At 50.5% G+C, this 13,490-nt stretch overlaps 1 protein-coding gene and 1 long non-coding RNA gene across 4 annotated transcripts in view; one reads left to right on the top strand and one right to left on the bottom strand.

The window, feature by feature from the left end:
- R3HDM4 (R3H domain containing 4) overlaps window positions 1-13,490 on the bottom strand; it is a 24,025-nt gene continuing 10,535 nt past the window's right edge. The window contains exons 3-8 of one of the 3 annotated variants that reach the window (XM_007489389.2): window positions 12,379-12,497; window positions 6,076-6,199; window positions 5,893-5,978; window positions 4,056-4,141; window positions 3,695-3,750; window positions 1-1,710 (exon numbers count right to left, since the gene is read on the bottom strand). In XM_007489389.2, the coding sequence (XP_007489451.1) occupies window positions 1,607-1,710; window positions 3,695-3,750; window positions 4,056-4,141; window positions 5,893-5,978; window positions 6,076-6,199; window positions 12,379-12,497 (575 nt within the window). In that variant the 3' untranslated portion in view covers window positions 1-1,606. The remainder of the gene's footprint in view (window positions 1,711-3,694; window positions 3,751-4,055; window positions 4,142-5,892; window positions 5,979-6,075; window positions 6,200-12,378; window positions 12,498-13,490) is intronic. The other 2 variants (XM_007489390.2, XM_007489391.2) reach the window with 2 other exon arrangements.
- Window positions 3,120-4,495, top strand: LOC103096055 (uncharacterized). Its single transcript, XR_008917378.1, has 3 exons — window positions 3,120-3,227; window positions 3,612-3,791; window positions 4,127-4,495. It is a non-coding gene; the product is annotated as an uncharacterized LOC103096055 (long non-coding RNA).

Genomic DNA, 13,490 nt, shown 5'->3' with positions numbered 1-13,490 from the left:
TACAGAGCACCAGGAATTTATTATACCTGCCTTCCCCAAAGCCAAGCAACATCTAAGGCCTAGCTAACAGTCCCCCTTGCCTGCTCCACCCATGGCCCTGTCTGGGCAGCGAGACCTAGAACAGAGGTAGGCCCTGGGCATCAACCCTCCAACCCAAGTCCCCTATCCCGTGGCTGAGATCAGAGGGGAGGGGAGGGGAGGCCCAAATATACAAGTATCAACAAGAGAGACTGTTGCTGACCAGAGGGGCCCCCAAGGATCACCAAGCTCCGAATCCAGGGTCCCCAACTGGCAAACGGCTCCTCAGGAGGACTACTGGGGAGCCAGGGCCTAGAGCAAGGGGGGAGGCCAAGGGCCCTGCAGCTTCACCCGCCATGCAAGTGATAACAAGTAAGTCTGCAAAAAAAGGCACCACAGGAAGACACAATTTAAAAAACAAACACACCCCCCCAAAAAGTGGAGTCCCTGGCACCCTTTGGGCCCAGGGTTATAATATAGGGTTAAAAAAAATTCATTCTCTAGGGGATGAAGGAGAGAGCTGTCCCACTAGGGATGGAGGGGTTGGGGAGGGGGCAAGTGTCAGGGCCAAACACACACACACACACACACACACACACAGATACACATAACACACTATAGAAAAAGTGTGGTCGTAGTATGGGCAATAATGAAAGGCACCCCCAGCCCTGCTGGCCACAACAACTCACAGGACGGCCATCTTCCCTCAGGTCCGGACTGGACCAAGGGCCACTCAGGCCAGCCTGGAAATGGCTCAATTAGTTGCAGGGGAGGAGGGAGGAAGGGTACAGTGGAGACACCTCTAGCTACACACAAATTGATCATTTGGGGAGAGCTAGATCCCAAAGGGAATCAAACTCAAATTTGGTTTCTTTTACCAAGACCAAAACAAACGAACTCCTATACCCCTCCCTAACCCATCCTCAAAAAAAAACTTTAAAAAATATTATAATAATGATAAAACCCTGTCTGCCAGCCTATTATTCCTCTTGGGGTCAGATGACACTGATCTGGGAAAGGCTGCTCACTCCCGTAGTCCTCCCTGCTCAATCAACAATCCTCAACTCCAAGCTCCAGCCCAGAGATCTGGGGGCACAGCAAAACAGGATCATAAACATCCATGGGGGCTTGTTTGCTGCCTAAGGTGGGGAGGCAGAGCTTCCTCCAGAAAGCCGAAAGGAATCTGAGGCGTGGAACTCCTCAGGCACAGCTTTCATGAATCCTCTTTCCAGTGAAAAAGGCTGATAGATTTGGGGGGAGGAGGAGGCAGGGAAGAGGAATGAGAGATCTGCAGGTTCAGGGATGAAATCCACCAAAAAAATAATAATAATAAAATAAAAATCAGGACTTCTCAAGTACCTTGTAAAAAGAAAATTAAAACACCAGAAGCAAACCCCAGATCTAAGCAAAGTGGGCCAGGCAGAATTCAGGGTAGATTAAAAAATAATAGTAACAATGGCAAATCAACTGATCTGGGGACCATGCTGCCCTGGGGTAGACAAGTCCTGCCCCCCACCCACCTCCCAAGAGAGGGAGATGAGAAGACAGGGTGTCCTGGCCCCAAGGTGGCCAGGAAAGAGGGATGCCATCAGCTCCTCTGCTCCAGGTAGGCAGACAGCAGCTGTTCTGGAGGCAAGAAGTTGGTGTGTTTGTTGCTGACTTTCATTTGCCGTCTGCCCTCAAAGTCAGAACCTTCCAGAAAGAGACAAAGATAGGGAAGGAATTAGAGACAGCTCGAGCAACCATTAACAGGGACAAATGACACAGACTTGAGAGATCCCAAGATTGAATTCTGGGATCCTAAGACTTCTGAGGATTCTAAGGTTTTACAAATGATGGAACTCAGTGGGAAGAGATCCTCAGTCATCATCCAGCCTCTCTGTCCATCACATACATGATTTCCTCCTGTAGCATCTTTCCTTCAGCTTCTTTCCCAACATCTCCAGGATTGAGGAGCTCAGCCCCACTGGTGGGGCCACATCCCACTTGATCTGGAAGGGACCCCACTTAGCCCAGCTCCTTGTCTTTAAGATAACTCATCTTTAGAAGTCAAGTGTACTTCACCCTTGGAGAACTCAAGAAAGAGAAGTAACCACTCCATTGAGTTGCCCATCCCAAGGTTAGAAGAACAATATTCTGCTTTGATGACTTTTTTTTTAAACCCTCACCTTCCGTCTTGGAATCAGTACTGTGTATTGGTTCTAAGGCAGAAGAGTGGTAAGGGCTAGGCAATGGGGGTCAAGTGACTTGACCAGGGTCACACAGCTGAGAAGTGTCTGAGGCCAGATTTGAACCCAGGACCTCCCATCTGGCTCTCAATCCACTGAGCTACCCTTTGATGACTCATTTTGAGTTATTCCTAGCAAACAGAACTCTTATGAATCCCATCCTCCTCTCAGAATCCTTACCATCAAAGTTCTCTTGGCTTTCACCTCCAGCACGAAGCTTTCCTTCATTCCCCACCAACCTCTAGTTCTGCATGTCTTCTCCCTCCTCAAATACCCCTCCAGTTCTCTGACAGATCTTGCCGGCTCCTTCACTTCCTTACCCTGTATTGGACTGATCTACAAGCATATGCTGTCGCCTGACTTCCTCAGCGCCATCCCACTAGAAGGCATGGCCCTGGAGGGCAGGGGCTGCTCATCTTCCCCTATGGAGTTGGTCAGGGCCTTCCAGGGCTAAATAAATATTTGTTTGTCAGTCTTCCTCGAGGCTTACCTCCTGGTCTCAATTCAAAGGCCAGCTGACAGGGCAGTAATTGGTATAGATCAGGGCTATTAGGGCTGGGAGGGATCTTAGCGATCGCCTCGTCCAAATGCTTCATTTCATAAACTGGTAAACAGAGGAACCAAAAGACTGCACGACTTGTCCAAGGTCACCGGACAACTACATGGCAGACAACCCTTTGTCCTAAACCACGGGGTCTGATTCATTTAGAAGCAGGACTTCCCCTCCTCCATCCTGACTCAGATTCTCCAGGCTGAGCCAGAGACAGCCCACCTCCATCTCCCCACCCCCTTACAGGAAAGAAGAGAATCCCACTCACCCCCTCCTCCCTTCTATTTACCCACCCGGGAGCCATGGCAACAGCTTCACCATGTCTGGTTGCCATGACAGCCTCCTCCTTGGTTCCTCCAGAGAAGAAAAGAGAGCCTGGCAGAACCCAGCTGGTGTATCTGGATGGCTCCCAGCCTCCTGCAGGAGGCTAAGTACCTTATCCCCCCTAATTTCCCCTCCAGGCCATTAGAGAGGACACTTGAGCCCTTTAATGACTGGAGCTTCATTAAGCTAAGGAATAAGTGGGGTCTGAGTGCTCCCTGGTGCCCTCAGAGGCAGGCTTTTACACCCCCAAAGAGGCTTCAATTAGCCATATCCAGGCTTGGGGGGTGGGGGACGTGCCCACTCTCCTACCTGGGACTCAATGGCCTTCCTTGCTCCAGAATTAGTCGGGACCTTGGGAGAGCTACACAAGCTGATTTTGACCCCTGTGCCACTAACTTGCTGGGGAACATAGGGGAAATTGCTTTCCCTCTCTGGGCCCCCATTTCCCCCCAGGGATGAGGGCTTAGATGTTCTACTTCTTCTGGGACCAGATGGGGAAAGCACCCTCAGGGTTTTCCAAAAGATGACTGGGGCGGAGATGGGCAGAATAAAGTCAACAGAAAGCAGCACTCACTGGCAGACACCAGGTCCATGTACTGGCAGAGGGCATGAAGCAAGAGCCTCTCAAAGCTAGGAAGAACAAGAACAAGGAGATGGCATTAGGGCCCAGGGTAAGAACAGGGAGAGGGAAATGGGGCCTCCTGCCCAGGGAACAGGAGTCTGGGCGTCCCGAAGAGGACCCCCAATTCACCCAAGTGAATTCCGAAAAGGCAAAACCTCAGCATCCCCACCCTGCCTGGAAGACCCGGGTCAACCCACCCCTCCCTTTGCCTCCCCAGGGAGAAATCCCTAAGACTTGGCCAGGCAAAGGGGAAATGGAGGCAAGAAGAATAGACTGGGGCAGGAGTAATGGGGAGAGAGGGCGGGAGGCTCACCTGCTATCCATCATGGCTATGTAGACAGATCGAGGGGTGACAGAGAAAAACCTCAGCAGCTTTCCTTCCAGCCCCTCCAGCGTGTCCTGGGAGAGGGAGGGACGAGTCAGGACAGTCAGGACCCCACCCGGACGCCCCAGGAGGTGCTGCTCCCCACCATCGCTGTCCCTCCGACCAGCAAGCCCCATCTCCTCCCAGAGAACCCTCCCTTCGAAGCACAGCCTGGAATCTAGAAGGAACATCAGCGCTGGAAGGGAGCACAGGGACTGTCTAGCAAGGATTCCCTCTACGACACAAATGCTTGTTGACCAACTAAAACTGGTCGTGTGCTAGAACCGCCTTCCCAGGAACTCTGCGGCGCCCTGGGTGCCCCTCTCCCTTCTTTGTACCCCCTGAAGCAGCCACTGCCCAGGCACTCAGATTAAAGAGGCATTCAAGGACTGCAGGCTCTGCCACTAAGCTGTTCCCTAACGGAGCCTCAGTTTCCTCAGCTACAAAACGGGGAGCGCCTGGCTCTTGCTTAATATATATATATATATATATATTAGTGTATATAACATAAATGTAAGATGTAGCTGGGTCAATAGAAAGAAATGCCAGCCTTGGGGTCAGATGAGCTGGGATCAAGCCCTTCCTCCACACTGGCACCGGCAAGTCCCTTCTCCTTCCCTCTGGGCCTCCACATCCCCCGCTGTAAAGTGGGGAAGCTGGATTCAAGAACCTCCAAAGGTCCCTTGTGGCTGGGGATGTTTTCATCTTAAGGCTTTTACCCAGAGGACATAAAGCCCTTTCCAAGTCAGAAGGTGTGTAAATGGAAAGGGCTGCAGATGTCTGACACCAATCAGGGGCCGCCTCCCTCACCTGCCGCCAGACAAAGACCCGAGGACAAACCAATCTCCCACAAAGAGCCCCGGCCAATCGCCAGGCCTTGGCTGGCTGATCGGAGAAGCACTAAATGGCTCTTAAACCCCTCGTGCTCAGCCGCCCTCCTGCACAAAGCCTGGCTGCTGCCGGTCACCGTGACCTAGCCACGGGGAGGCGGGTGACATAGGAGGGCCTATTATGGATGCTCTCCGTGGTCAGGGCCTACATGTATGGAAAGGAAGAAAAAAGGAGGCCGGTCCGCCCCTTGTCTTCCCACACCATCACATACACCTGAGGCCAAGGCCTTTTTATTTTTTAAAGGAAGCAAAAATAAAAGATCTCTGCCTGCCTTCTATTGGAGTAAAGAGAGGGGAATGTGGGAGAGGGGGGCAGGGAGGCCTACGAACACAGAACAGAAAATGGGAGAGCCCTCTTTTTACCAATCAGGAAAAAATAAGGGCCAGAGAGGGACCTCGAAGGAAAGATGCAGTTGGGGCTCCACCAATTTCATCCTAATGACTTAAGGTAGACCGAGCCCTGGGAGGGAGGTTGGTCCTTTCTGCTGAAGTCAGCTCACACTCAAAAAGTGTGCAAAGCTCTCTTCCAGTATTATCTTGTTTTCAACTTCTCACCAGCCCGGGAAGGTCAGTGCTTTTCCTGTCCCTAGTCAGCCAGAGTTAGGGTCATGCAGCAGATAAATCTGTGAAGGCTGGACTTGAACTTGGGTCTTCCTAGCCCATAGTCCAGCTCTCTACCCAATGGGCCACATAGCTGCTTCCAAAGAACATTTGCTAAACATTTTGGCACCCCAGGTGTGCTATGGCGCACTGGAGAGGGGCTCTCCCAAGCCCTCCCCAGCCCCGTACCCTATGTTCAAACCAGCTCAGGCTGTGAATTCTGGGGGCCCTTCCAGCTTGCACCTTCTAGGACTTTAGGACCTAACCACCCATGGCTCCAAGCCTCACTGACTGACCATGGGGATTCGCCCCCGCTTCAGGGTGGTCCGTAGGCGACGGTTAATCCTCTGGAAGCAGGCCTGGGGTGTGTAAGATGGATCTTCTGAAAGGCAATAGAACGGAGTTAAGTCAAAGGGGTCCCCAGCCCCAGAGGCTCTCCTCGGGGCCCTCCCCTGAGTCCTGGAGGGGCACCCCAACACCTTTGCGATTATCCTCGGTCTTCGCGGGGACCTTCCTCTTCTGCTTTTTTGTAGCTTCCTCCTCCAGGTATAGGAGCACCCGCTCCTGCTCCTCTCCAGACCGATTCATAAAATCACTCCAGATCTACAAAGGAGAGGGGGAGAGGAAAGCCTCCATTCATTCTGGGGGCCTTGGCTGGAAGGCGTCATGTCCTCTCCTTCTCACAAAACTTCTGCTCCCCTTGGAAGAGCAGTGAGGCTTCTGGCCCTGACAGGACGACAAGATCTCTCTAAGGGACAGGATGAGGATAGGAGAGCCTCATATGTGGCCAGGGGGGCCTCCTTGAAACCATTCAGGGCTAGAGGGAGAGAAAGTACATGGAAAGAAGCTTGGTCACAGAGTCTGAGGATTCAAATTCACATGTGGCCTCTACCGCTTGGGCCAGCATGGGAACTTCATTTAATGTCTCCAGGCCTCAGTTTCCTCCTCTATACATGAAGGACTTGGATAAAATGGCCTCTAAGTTCTCTCCTAACTCTAAATCAGATAAAAAATAAAGAATTGAAAGGGCCCATAAGGGTCACCTGGTCCAACCCCCTCATTGGTCTGAGAGGGGAAATAGGCCCAAAGAAGTGACATGTCCAAGGTCTCTGAGATAGTAAGTGGCAAAGCTTGTAGTCCTTTTGGGATGCCATTCATCACATTCCACTTGGAGATAAGCCCTCATTTTTAGAGAAGTTTTCCTTTTGATCAGTCCTATCTGCCTTTAAGTCCCTAGACCCCCTTAAATATGCTCCTCTCCTGGTTATGCCCTTTGGGGATCAGTCAGAAGTCTCCTTCTAATATTTGATAATAATTATTCTGTCCTCTCCAGTCTTCTTATTTTCCAGGCTAAAAAATCCCCATTTCAGGGGCAGCTAGATGACTCAGTAGAAAGAAAGCCAGGCCTGGAGATGGGATGTCCTGGGTTCAAATCTAGCTTCAGACACTTCTTAGCTGTGTGACCCTGGGCCAGTCACTTAACCCTCATTTCCTAGCCCTTACCAAACTACTGATTTTAAGTCAAAAGATAAGTTTTAAATTTTGGGTTTCTTTAAAACCATTTCCTTTGATGGATCCTCCAGTGGTCAGTCCCCTTACCATCCCAGCTGCCTTCCTCTTTGGCCAACTCTGAAGGAGTCTGAGCAGGCAGACGAGAGCAACCTCTCCCCATCAGAAGCGCCTCACCAGAGTCCCTGCATCTTCCATACCCAGTGGTCCTGGATGTGGCTTCAGGGGAGAAGCCAACCTTCTCTTGGGACAGGTTCTGGGATCAAGCCGGGGTCCAAAAGCCCAGAGGCAGAGTTCCCGCCTGGCCTGTGGGCCCGATTCAGCCTCCTCCAGCTAGTCAGCAGTGGGGCACAGAGCTGCTAACTTTGGCTACTTGGGCAAGGAAGGGAGCCTGGGTCGGAAGCTCATCTCCCATTGATCTGTCTCTTCTTTAGGGGCTGCTTTCACGAGAGGCCTGATGGGGCTGGGCAGGAACTAGGTAAATGCTGGCTGTCCAAGGATTCCGTTTTTGCACACCTCACTGACCCTGGCCAGCAGGAATAACTAGGGAAGGACCAACCACCATTCAGGTGCAAAGCTTGTTTGACTAATTCCCTGAGCCTCAGGCGCGGCGGGAAGGGGAGTCGTGCCCCCGTGCTTAGAACTGGTAAAGGGGGGAGAGTGCAGGAGTTCAGGGACAACAAAGAACGAAGACTAGAACCCAGATCCCCAGGTCTAGAGCTGCTTCCACTATTCCACCACTCTCCCTAAGACCTCTCTGCAAGATTTAGGATCTTGGCTTTGCAACTGGAAGGGATCTCAGAAGGTATCTAGTTCAACCCCCTCATTTTTTAAACTCTTACGTTCTGCCTTAGCAACAACTCTAAGCCAGAAGGGCAAAGGCTAGGCAATCAGGGTTAAGTGACTTGCCCAGGGTCACCTGGCTAGGAAGTATCTGAAGTCAGATGTGAACCCAGGTCCTCCCGACTCCAAGCCTGGCATTCCATCCACTGTGCTATCTACCTGCCCCAATTCCCTCATTTTCCAGATGAGGAAACTGAGCCCCAGGGGAAACACATTATTTGCCCATGGTCCTATAGGTAGAAGAATGAGAGGTGGGAGTTGAACCATAGCTAACATTCTTTTCCCCCTACCAAATACCCCTGTATTTGTCTCTGCATTGGAGATGGCCTACAGACAGTTACCCACATTCCCTCGGTCGGGCCTTCTTGGAGATAAGCAGCCCGTGTCCTTGGCCAGAGCTCATCTGTTCACCGGGAACCCCAAGAGCTATCACCTGCCTCCCACAATCCGGTTGTTGATTCTCAAAAAGACAAAGAAACCACTTCGGGGCTAAGCGAGGTCCAGTGAAGAGGAGGGGGAAGAGAAAGGACAAAACCCAGGAGCCGGTCTCCCAGGAACTCCTGCTCCTCCTCGCTGTCTACCGGGCCCCAAAGAGAGGGCTTCTGAGGGGGTCGGGGAAGGGCCTTGCCAGCACCACGTCCAAGCCTAAGCCTGGGCCGGCAACGTCTCCAGTGTTCGCCCACTCGGGCTGACTAATAGTGGCAGGAGCTCGGTCCTCCTGTACCCATGGAGATGGCGCCACCTCCCTCCCCAGGCAAGCGGTTACCTAGCAAGGAAGAAGGGGGCGTCTTCTGTACCTTGAGGCTGAGCTTTGCGTTGGCTTGAATGATTGTGATTTTTTGAAATGATAATAACAGAGCAGAAGGTTCGCTTCTATCCCAATGCCGGCGTGTAACTTACAAAAGGCAGGGCTTTGTAGCCTCTTGTGCAAGGGCCTTTCTATCGGGACTGGATCAAAAAAGATGGGAACGACCTGACCTTTTTTTTTTAAAGCCCATACGGTCTTAGTATCAAATCCAAGGCAGAAGAGCAAGAAGGGCTCGGCAATTGGGATTAAGTGACTTGCCCAGGGTCACACAGCTAGGAAAAGTCCAAGGTCAGATTTGAACCCACATCTGGCTCTCGAAACACTTTAACTGTCCCACAAACGGATTTATCATCAAAGAGGCCAAATGCGATATCAGCGAGAGATCCAGCCTTAGAGTCAGGAAGACCCGGGCTGGAATCCCCCCTTCTATACATCCTGACCCTGCTGAGAAAGTCACGAAGCAACCACTCGGTGCCCTCCAGGCCACTTCATCAGGACAGAGCTGAAGTGGGAGAAGGACTTTTCTCAGTGGGAATTCCCTAGACCTCTGAAATAATCACAGCTACCATTTAAGCATCGTACATGTCATCTTGTTTGACCCCTCGCTGCAACATAGCCTGGGAGGCAGCTGCTATCATTGGTCCCATTTTACAGATGAGGAAATTGGGGCAGCGAGAGGTTAAGTGTCTTGCCCAGGGGACAGCTAGGAAGCACAGTGGATATAGTTCTAGGCCTGGAGAGGGGGGAGTCAGGGTTCAAATCTGGCCTCGGGCACTTGCTAGCTACTTAACCCCAAATGTCTAGTTCTTGCAGCGAAATGTTTAAAAACCGGGGCCCAGAGTCCTATCAGAGAGGATCAAGGATCAGTGTGTGTTGCACAGACTCAGGAAGACCTGAGAGGGTTCAGGGCCAGCCTCTGGCACCAGCCTGGCTCTGCAGCCTCCCCTCCACTCCCTTAAGTGGCAGATAAGGAGCCAGCCCCAGACTTCCCCCACATGAATGACACTCCAGGTTTGGACCACAAATAACTGGACACACAAAAGCCCTCCCTTCCCTGGTACCTTCTGGGTTACAAAGTTGTTAATCTTTAGGATAGGTGCAAAGTACAATTAGACCCATTTTATAGAGCAGAAAACTGAGAAGGAAAAGAGAAGGGACTGGCCCATAGGCACAAGGCTGGCAAAACCAAGAGCCCACACTCAGCTCCCTGGAATCATCCAGCCTCCAGGGCTGGCCCTTTCTCTAGCGCACGATGGCTCCAGACAAGGCCATAACAATAACGATAACAATAAACCAGGATAATGAGGGTGACGCTAAAGAATCTTGTTATGGTGCTTTCTAGCTTATCTTCCTCTCCCAACTCAGGAGGAGAGACATTTAACTAGCCGAGAGGCAGGGGCAGGGATGAAGGCCAACTGAAGACAAATAAGGAGTCTGCAACCTAGGCCTGGCCTCACGAGTGTTTCCCCCCAACTCCTTCAGAAACATGAAAGTACAAACTGGCAATTGATTGATCTATTTCTCAGCAAGAGTCAGCCAGGCAGAGTGGATAAAAAGCCAGCAGCGCCTGGGTTCAAGGCCGTGTCTCTAAATTCATCCAGACCCTGTGGCCCTTCTCAGTGCTCCAGGTACCTCTCAAGCACAATGAACTGCAGAGGTGTAGACCTGCATTGCTCTGTAGAAGGGGGCTCCCTCTGCCAAAGAAATGGCACCAAACTGGGTAGCTTGAACCTTTATTGCTTCTCTTCTTGGAGGTTTCTCTCTCTCTTTTTTTCTAGACCCTTACTTTTCTGTTTTATAGCAACTCTAAGACAGAAGAGCTATAAGGGCAGGAAAAGGGGGTGATTTGCCTAGTCACATAGCTAGAAAGTGTCCAAGGTCAGATTTGAACTCGGGTCCTCCTAACTCCAGGCCTTGAACTCTATGCACTGAGCCACCCAGCTGCCTCAAGATGGCGTGGGGCCTCTGACCCTCATATGATCTTGGGGCAAGTTGACCTCTTGGCACTTCAGTTTCCTCATCTGTAAAATTCAAGGCTTGGACAAGATCTAGGCCTCTGAGGGCCCTTCCAGTTCTAGACCTCAGCTTTTAGGATCCCTCCAGATTATCATTCTAGGTTCTAGATCCTTTGGGAGCTATCATTCTAGGTTATAAGAGCCCTCCCATATTAGTAACAGTCTATGGTTCTAGAAACTGAGACTCTGATTTTTTTTTGGCTCCTCTGTGTCCTCTCACAGGATCTCAAGAACTGGGAGAAAGTCAGTGGCTATCTAGCCCCAGCCTACCTGGAAAGGGATCCCCTCTCATTAAAGGGTCACCCATCTTTTCCCCAACAGGCACTGTTGCCCCACTTCGAAGACCACAAAACAGGTTATGGGGCAAGAGGGCTGCTGAGAAACAGCAGATCAGGGAGGGGCAATGGGATATTGCAAAAAGACTTGGAGGAGGGGATGGGGAAGAAAGGCTCCATCAGAGATGGGTAAACAAGCAGGCTGAGTCAGAGGAGGGAGGAGGCTGGGCTCAGTGACTGGGAATGATCCCAGGTCCTTGGCTCAGGGGTGTCAAGGACCACCCCCATTGCCCACCTTGGCAGTCCGGTGATGCCTTCTCAGAACAATATTTGTGGTAGTTGCCTACATTCATTGTTGAAGAAATGCTCAATTTCAGTTAGACGTTAGGGAAAATAAAGATGTACTTTTCCCCTCCTCTATGGACCTTCTGAAATCTCGCCAGTACCATGGACTCCAGGTTAGGAACCCCAGCCCTGGAGTTTCCCAGAGAGGTCTGACAGAGATCCTGATGTCTAGGACTTTCTCTGATCCTCCAGGAACCCGATTCACTGTTTTCCCAGCCTGGGCACCTTGTGGGTTCAGGAGAGAGCTCAGATTCCTTCTTCCAGTTCCCACGAGGGGAGAAGGTTGAGCTCTAGTATCTGGCAGCTGGGGAGGGAAGGACAGAAGAGATGTCTGTGGGTTCCACGCCAGTACTTTTGACCTTGACTCCTCCTCAGATCCCATGGGTCTCATGTTTTCCTGACCCCAACCCATCATGAACTTTGATGCCTTCAGGAATGATTTGCCAGGAGACTTCCTTTCCAAGGCAGGGAAATACCAAGAGATGAGGGCAGGAAAACTGTCTTGAATAGGACATCTATCTCAGCACTACAAGAGAAGTCAAGAAGTAAATGGGGCTAGCCTTCCATTATCTCTCCAGTCTCCAGAGACGCCGGAGAAAAAGTCTTAACCCAGCATCCACAGAGCCCGGAGAGAGAAGTCAAGCCTCCCAGCTTCCAGGATCCACTTTCTTTTAGCAAATCATGGTCCTTGGAATTCACCTGGCCAACCGGAAAGCATTCTTCCCCAGCAACCTTGGGAATAGGTAGTTACAAGAATTGTTAACCCCATATTATCAATAAGGAACACTGAGGCTCAAATGGGAAAGGAGTGGCTCAGGGTTACCAAACTAGGAAGCGTCTGATCCTGGATCAGGGATCCTTCCAGCACGCCACAAGGCATGGGCTCTCATGAGGTGAAGGCAAACAGTATCCCAAGCTGCTCAGCTCTGGGTGACAGTGCCCCCCCCCAGAATGGGGGAAGGGGGTCGAGCACACAGAGGCTCCTACCTCGATGTAGGTCTCATTGCTGCAGGCTTTGGCAAAGATGCTGGGAGGAGCAGGGAGAGCCAGGTCCCCATCATCAGGGGAGCATTCAACCCTCTCCATGAGGGTCATCAGATAGTGGCCTGTCAAAGGAGAGGCCTTTGAGATCAAAAAACAATAACAACAGCAGACAACCCATCCTTGGAGTTCTTCAGCTCCACCCCAACCTTTAGGTCAACAAGTTGGGGCCCACTCGAATAGCTGAAGGCTCAGAGCTGGAAAAGGCCACTGGGGTCAGGGTGAAGGCCCAAAGAGAGCCTCTAATCCAATCATCGCCATGCTCAGAAAGTTAGCTTTCTCAAGATCCCTCAGGAACTAAGACACAGTGCTGGGATCTGAAAGCCCATCCTCTGATTCCAAACCCATGAAGTCCCATACTATGGATACTTCAGATTATTGACAGCTGGCTGGCTAGATGGAGGGAGGAAGAGGAAGAAAGCTAAGGGAAAACCAAGTCTGGAACTCGGGACTTTTCTCATTTACCTGATCTGGATATACTGGCCAAACTTCTGAAGGCTTTTAAGAAAGAAATCCTATTGGTACATTCTATATAATGCTATTTCTTTGTTTTAAGTAAGTGTCTTCAATTGTTTTAGTTTTAATTGTTATTAAATTTAATTTTGGAATTTGGAATTTGAAAGGAAGAAGGGAAGAAGGAAAGGAAGAAAGAAAGAAAGAAAGAAAGAAAGAAAGAAAGAAAGAAAGAAAGAAAGAAAGAAAGAAAGAAGAAAGAAAGAAAGAAAAGAAAGAGAAAGAAAGAAGAAAGAGAGAAAGAAAAAAGAAAAGAGAGAAGAAAGAAAGAGAAAGAGCGAGAGAAAGAAAGAGAGAAAGAAAGAGAGAAAAGAGAGAGAGAGAGAAAGAGAGAGAGAGAAGAAGAGAGAGAGAGAAAGAAGAGAGAGAGAAAGAAAGAGAAAGAGAGAGAGAGAGAAAGAAGAGAGAGAGAAAGAGAAGAGAGAGAAAGAGAGAGAGAGAAAGAAGAGAGAGAAAGAAAGAGAAGAGAGAGAGACGAAGAGAGAAGAGAAAGAGAGAAGAGAGAAGAGAGAGAGAGAGAAAGAGAGAAAGAGAGAAAGAGAGAG

This window comes from Monodelphis domestica, chromosome 3, assembly GCF_027887165.1.
Source record: "Monodelphis domestica isolate mMonDom1 chromosome 3, mMonDom1.pri, whole genome shotgun sequence".
In the NCBI taxonomy this organism is placed as follows: domain Eukaryota; kingdom Metazoa; phylum Chordata; class Mammalia; order Didelphimorphia; family Didelphidae; genus Monodelphis; species Monodelphis domestica.
This window is presented reverse-complemented; position numbering and strand designations above follow the sequence as displayed.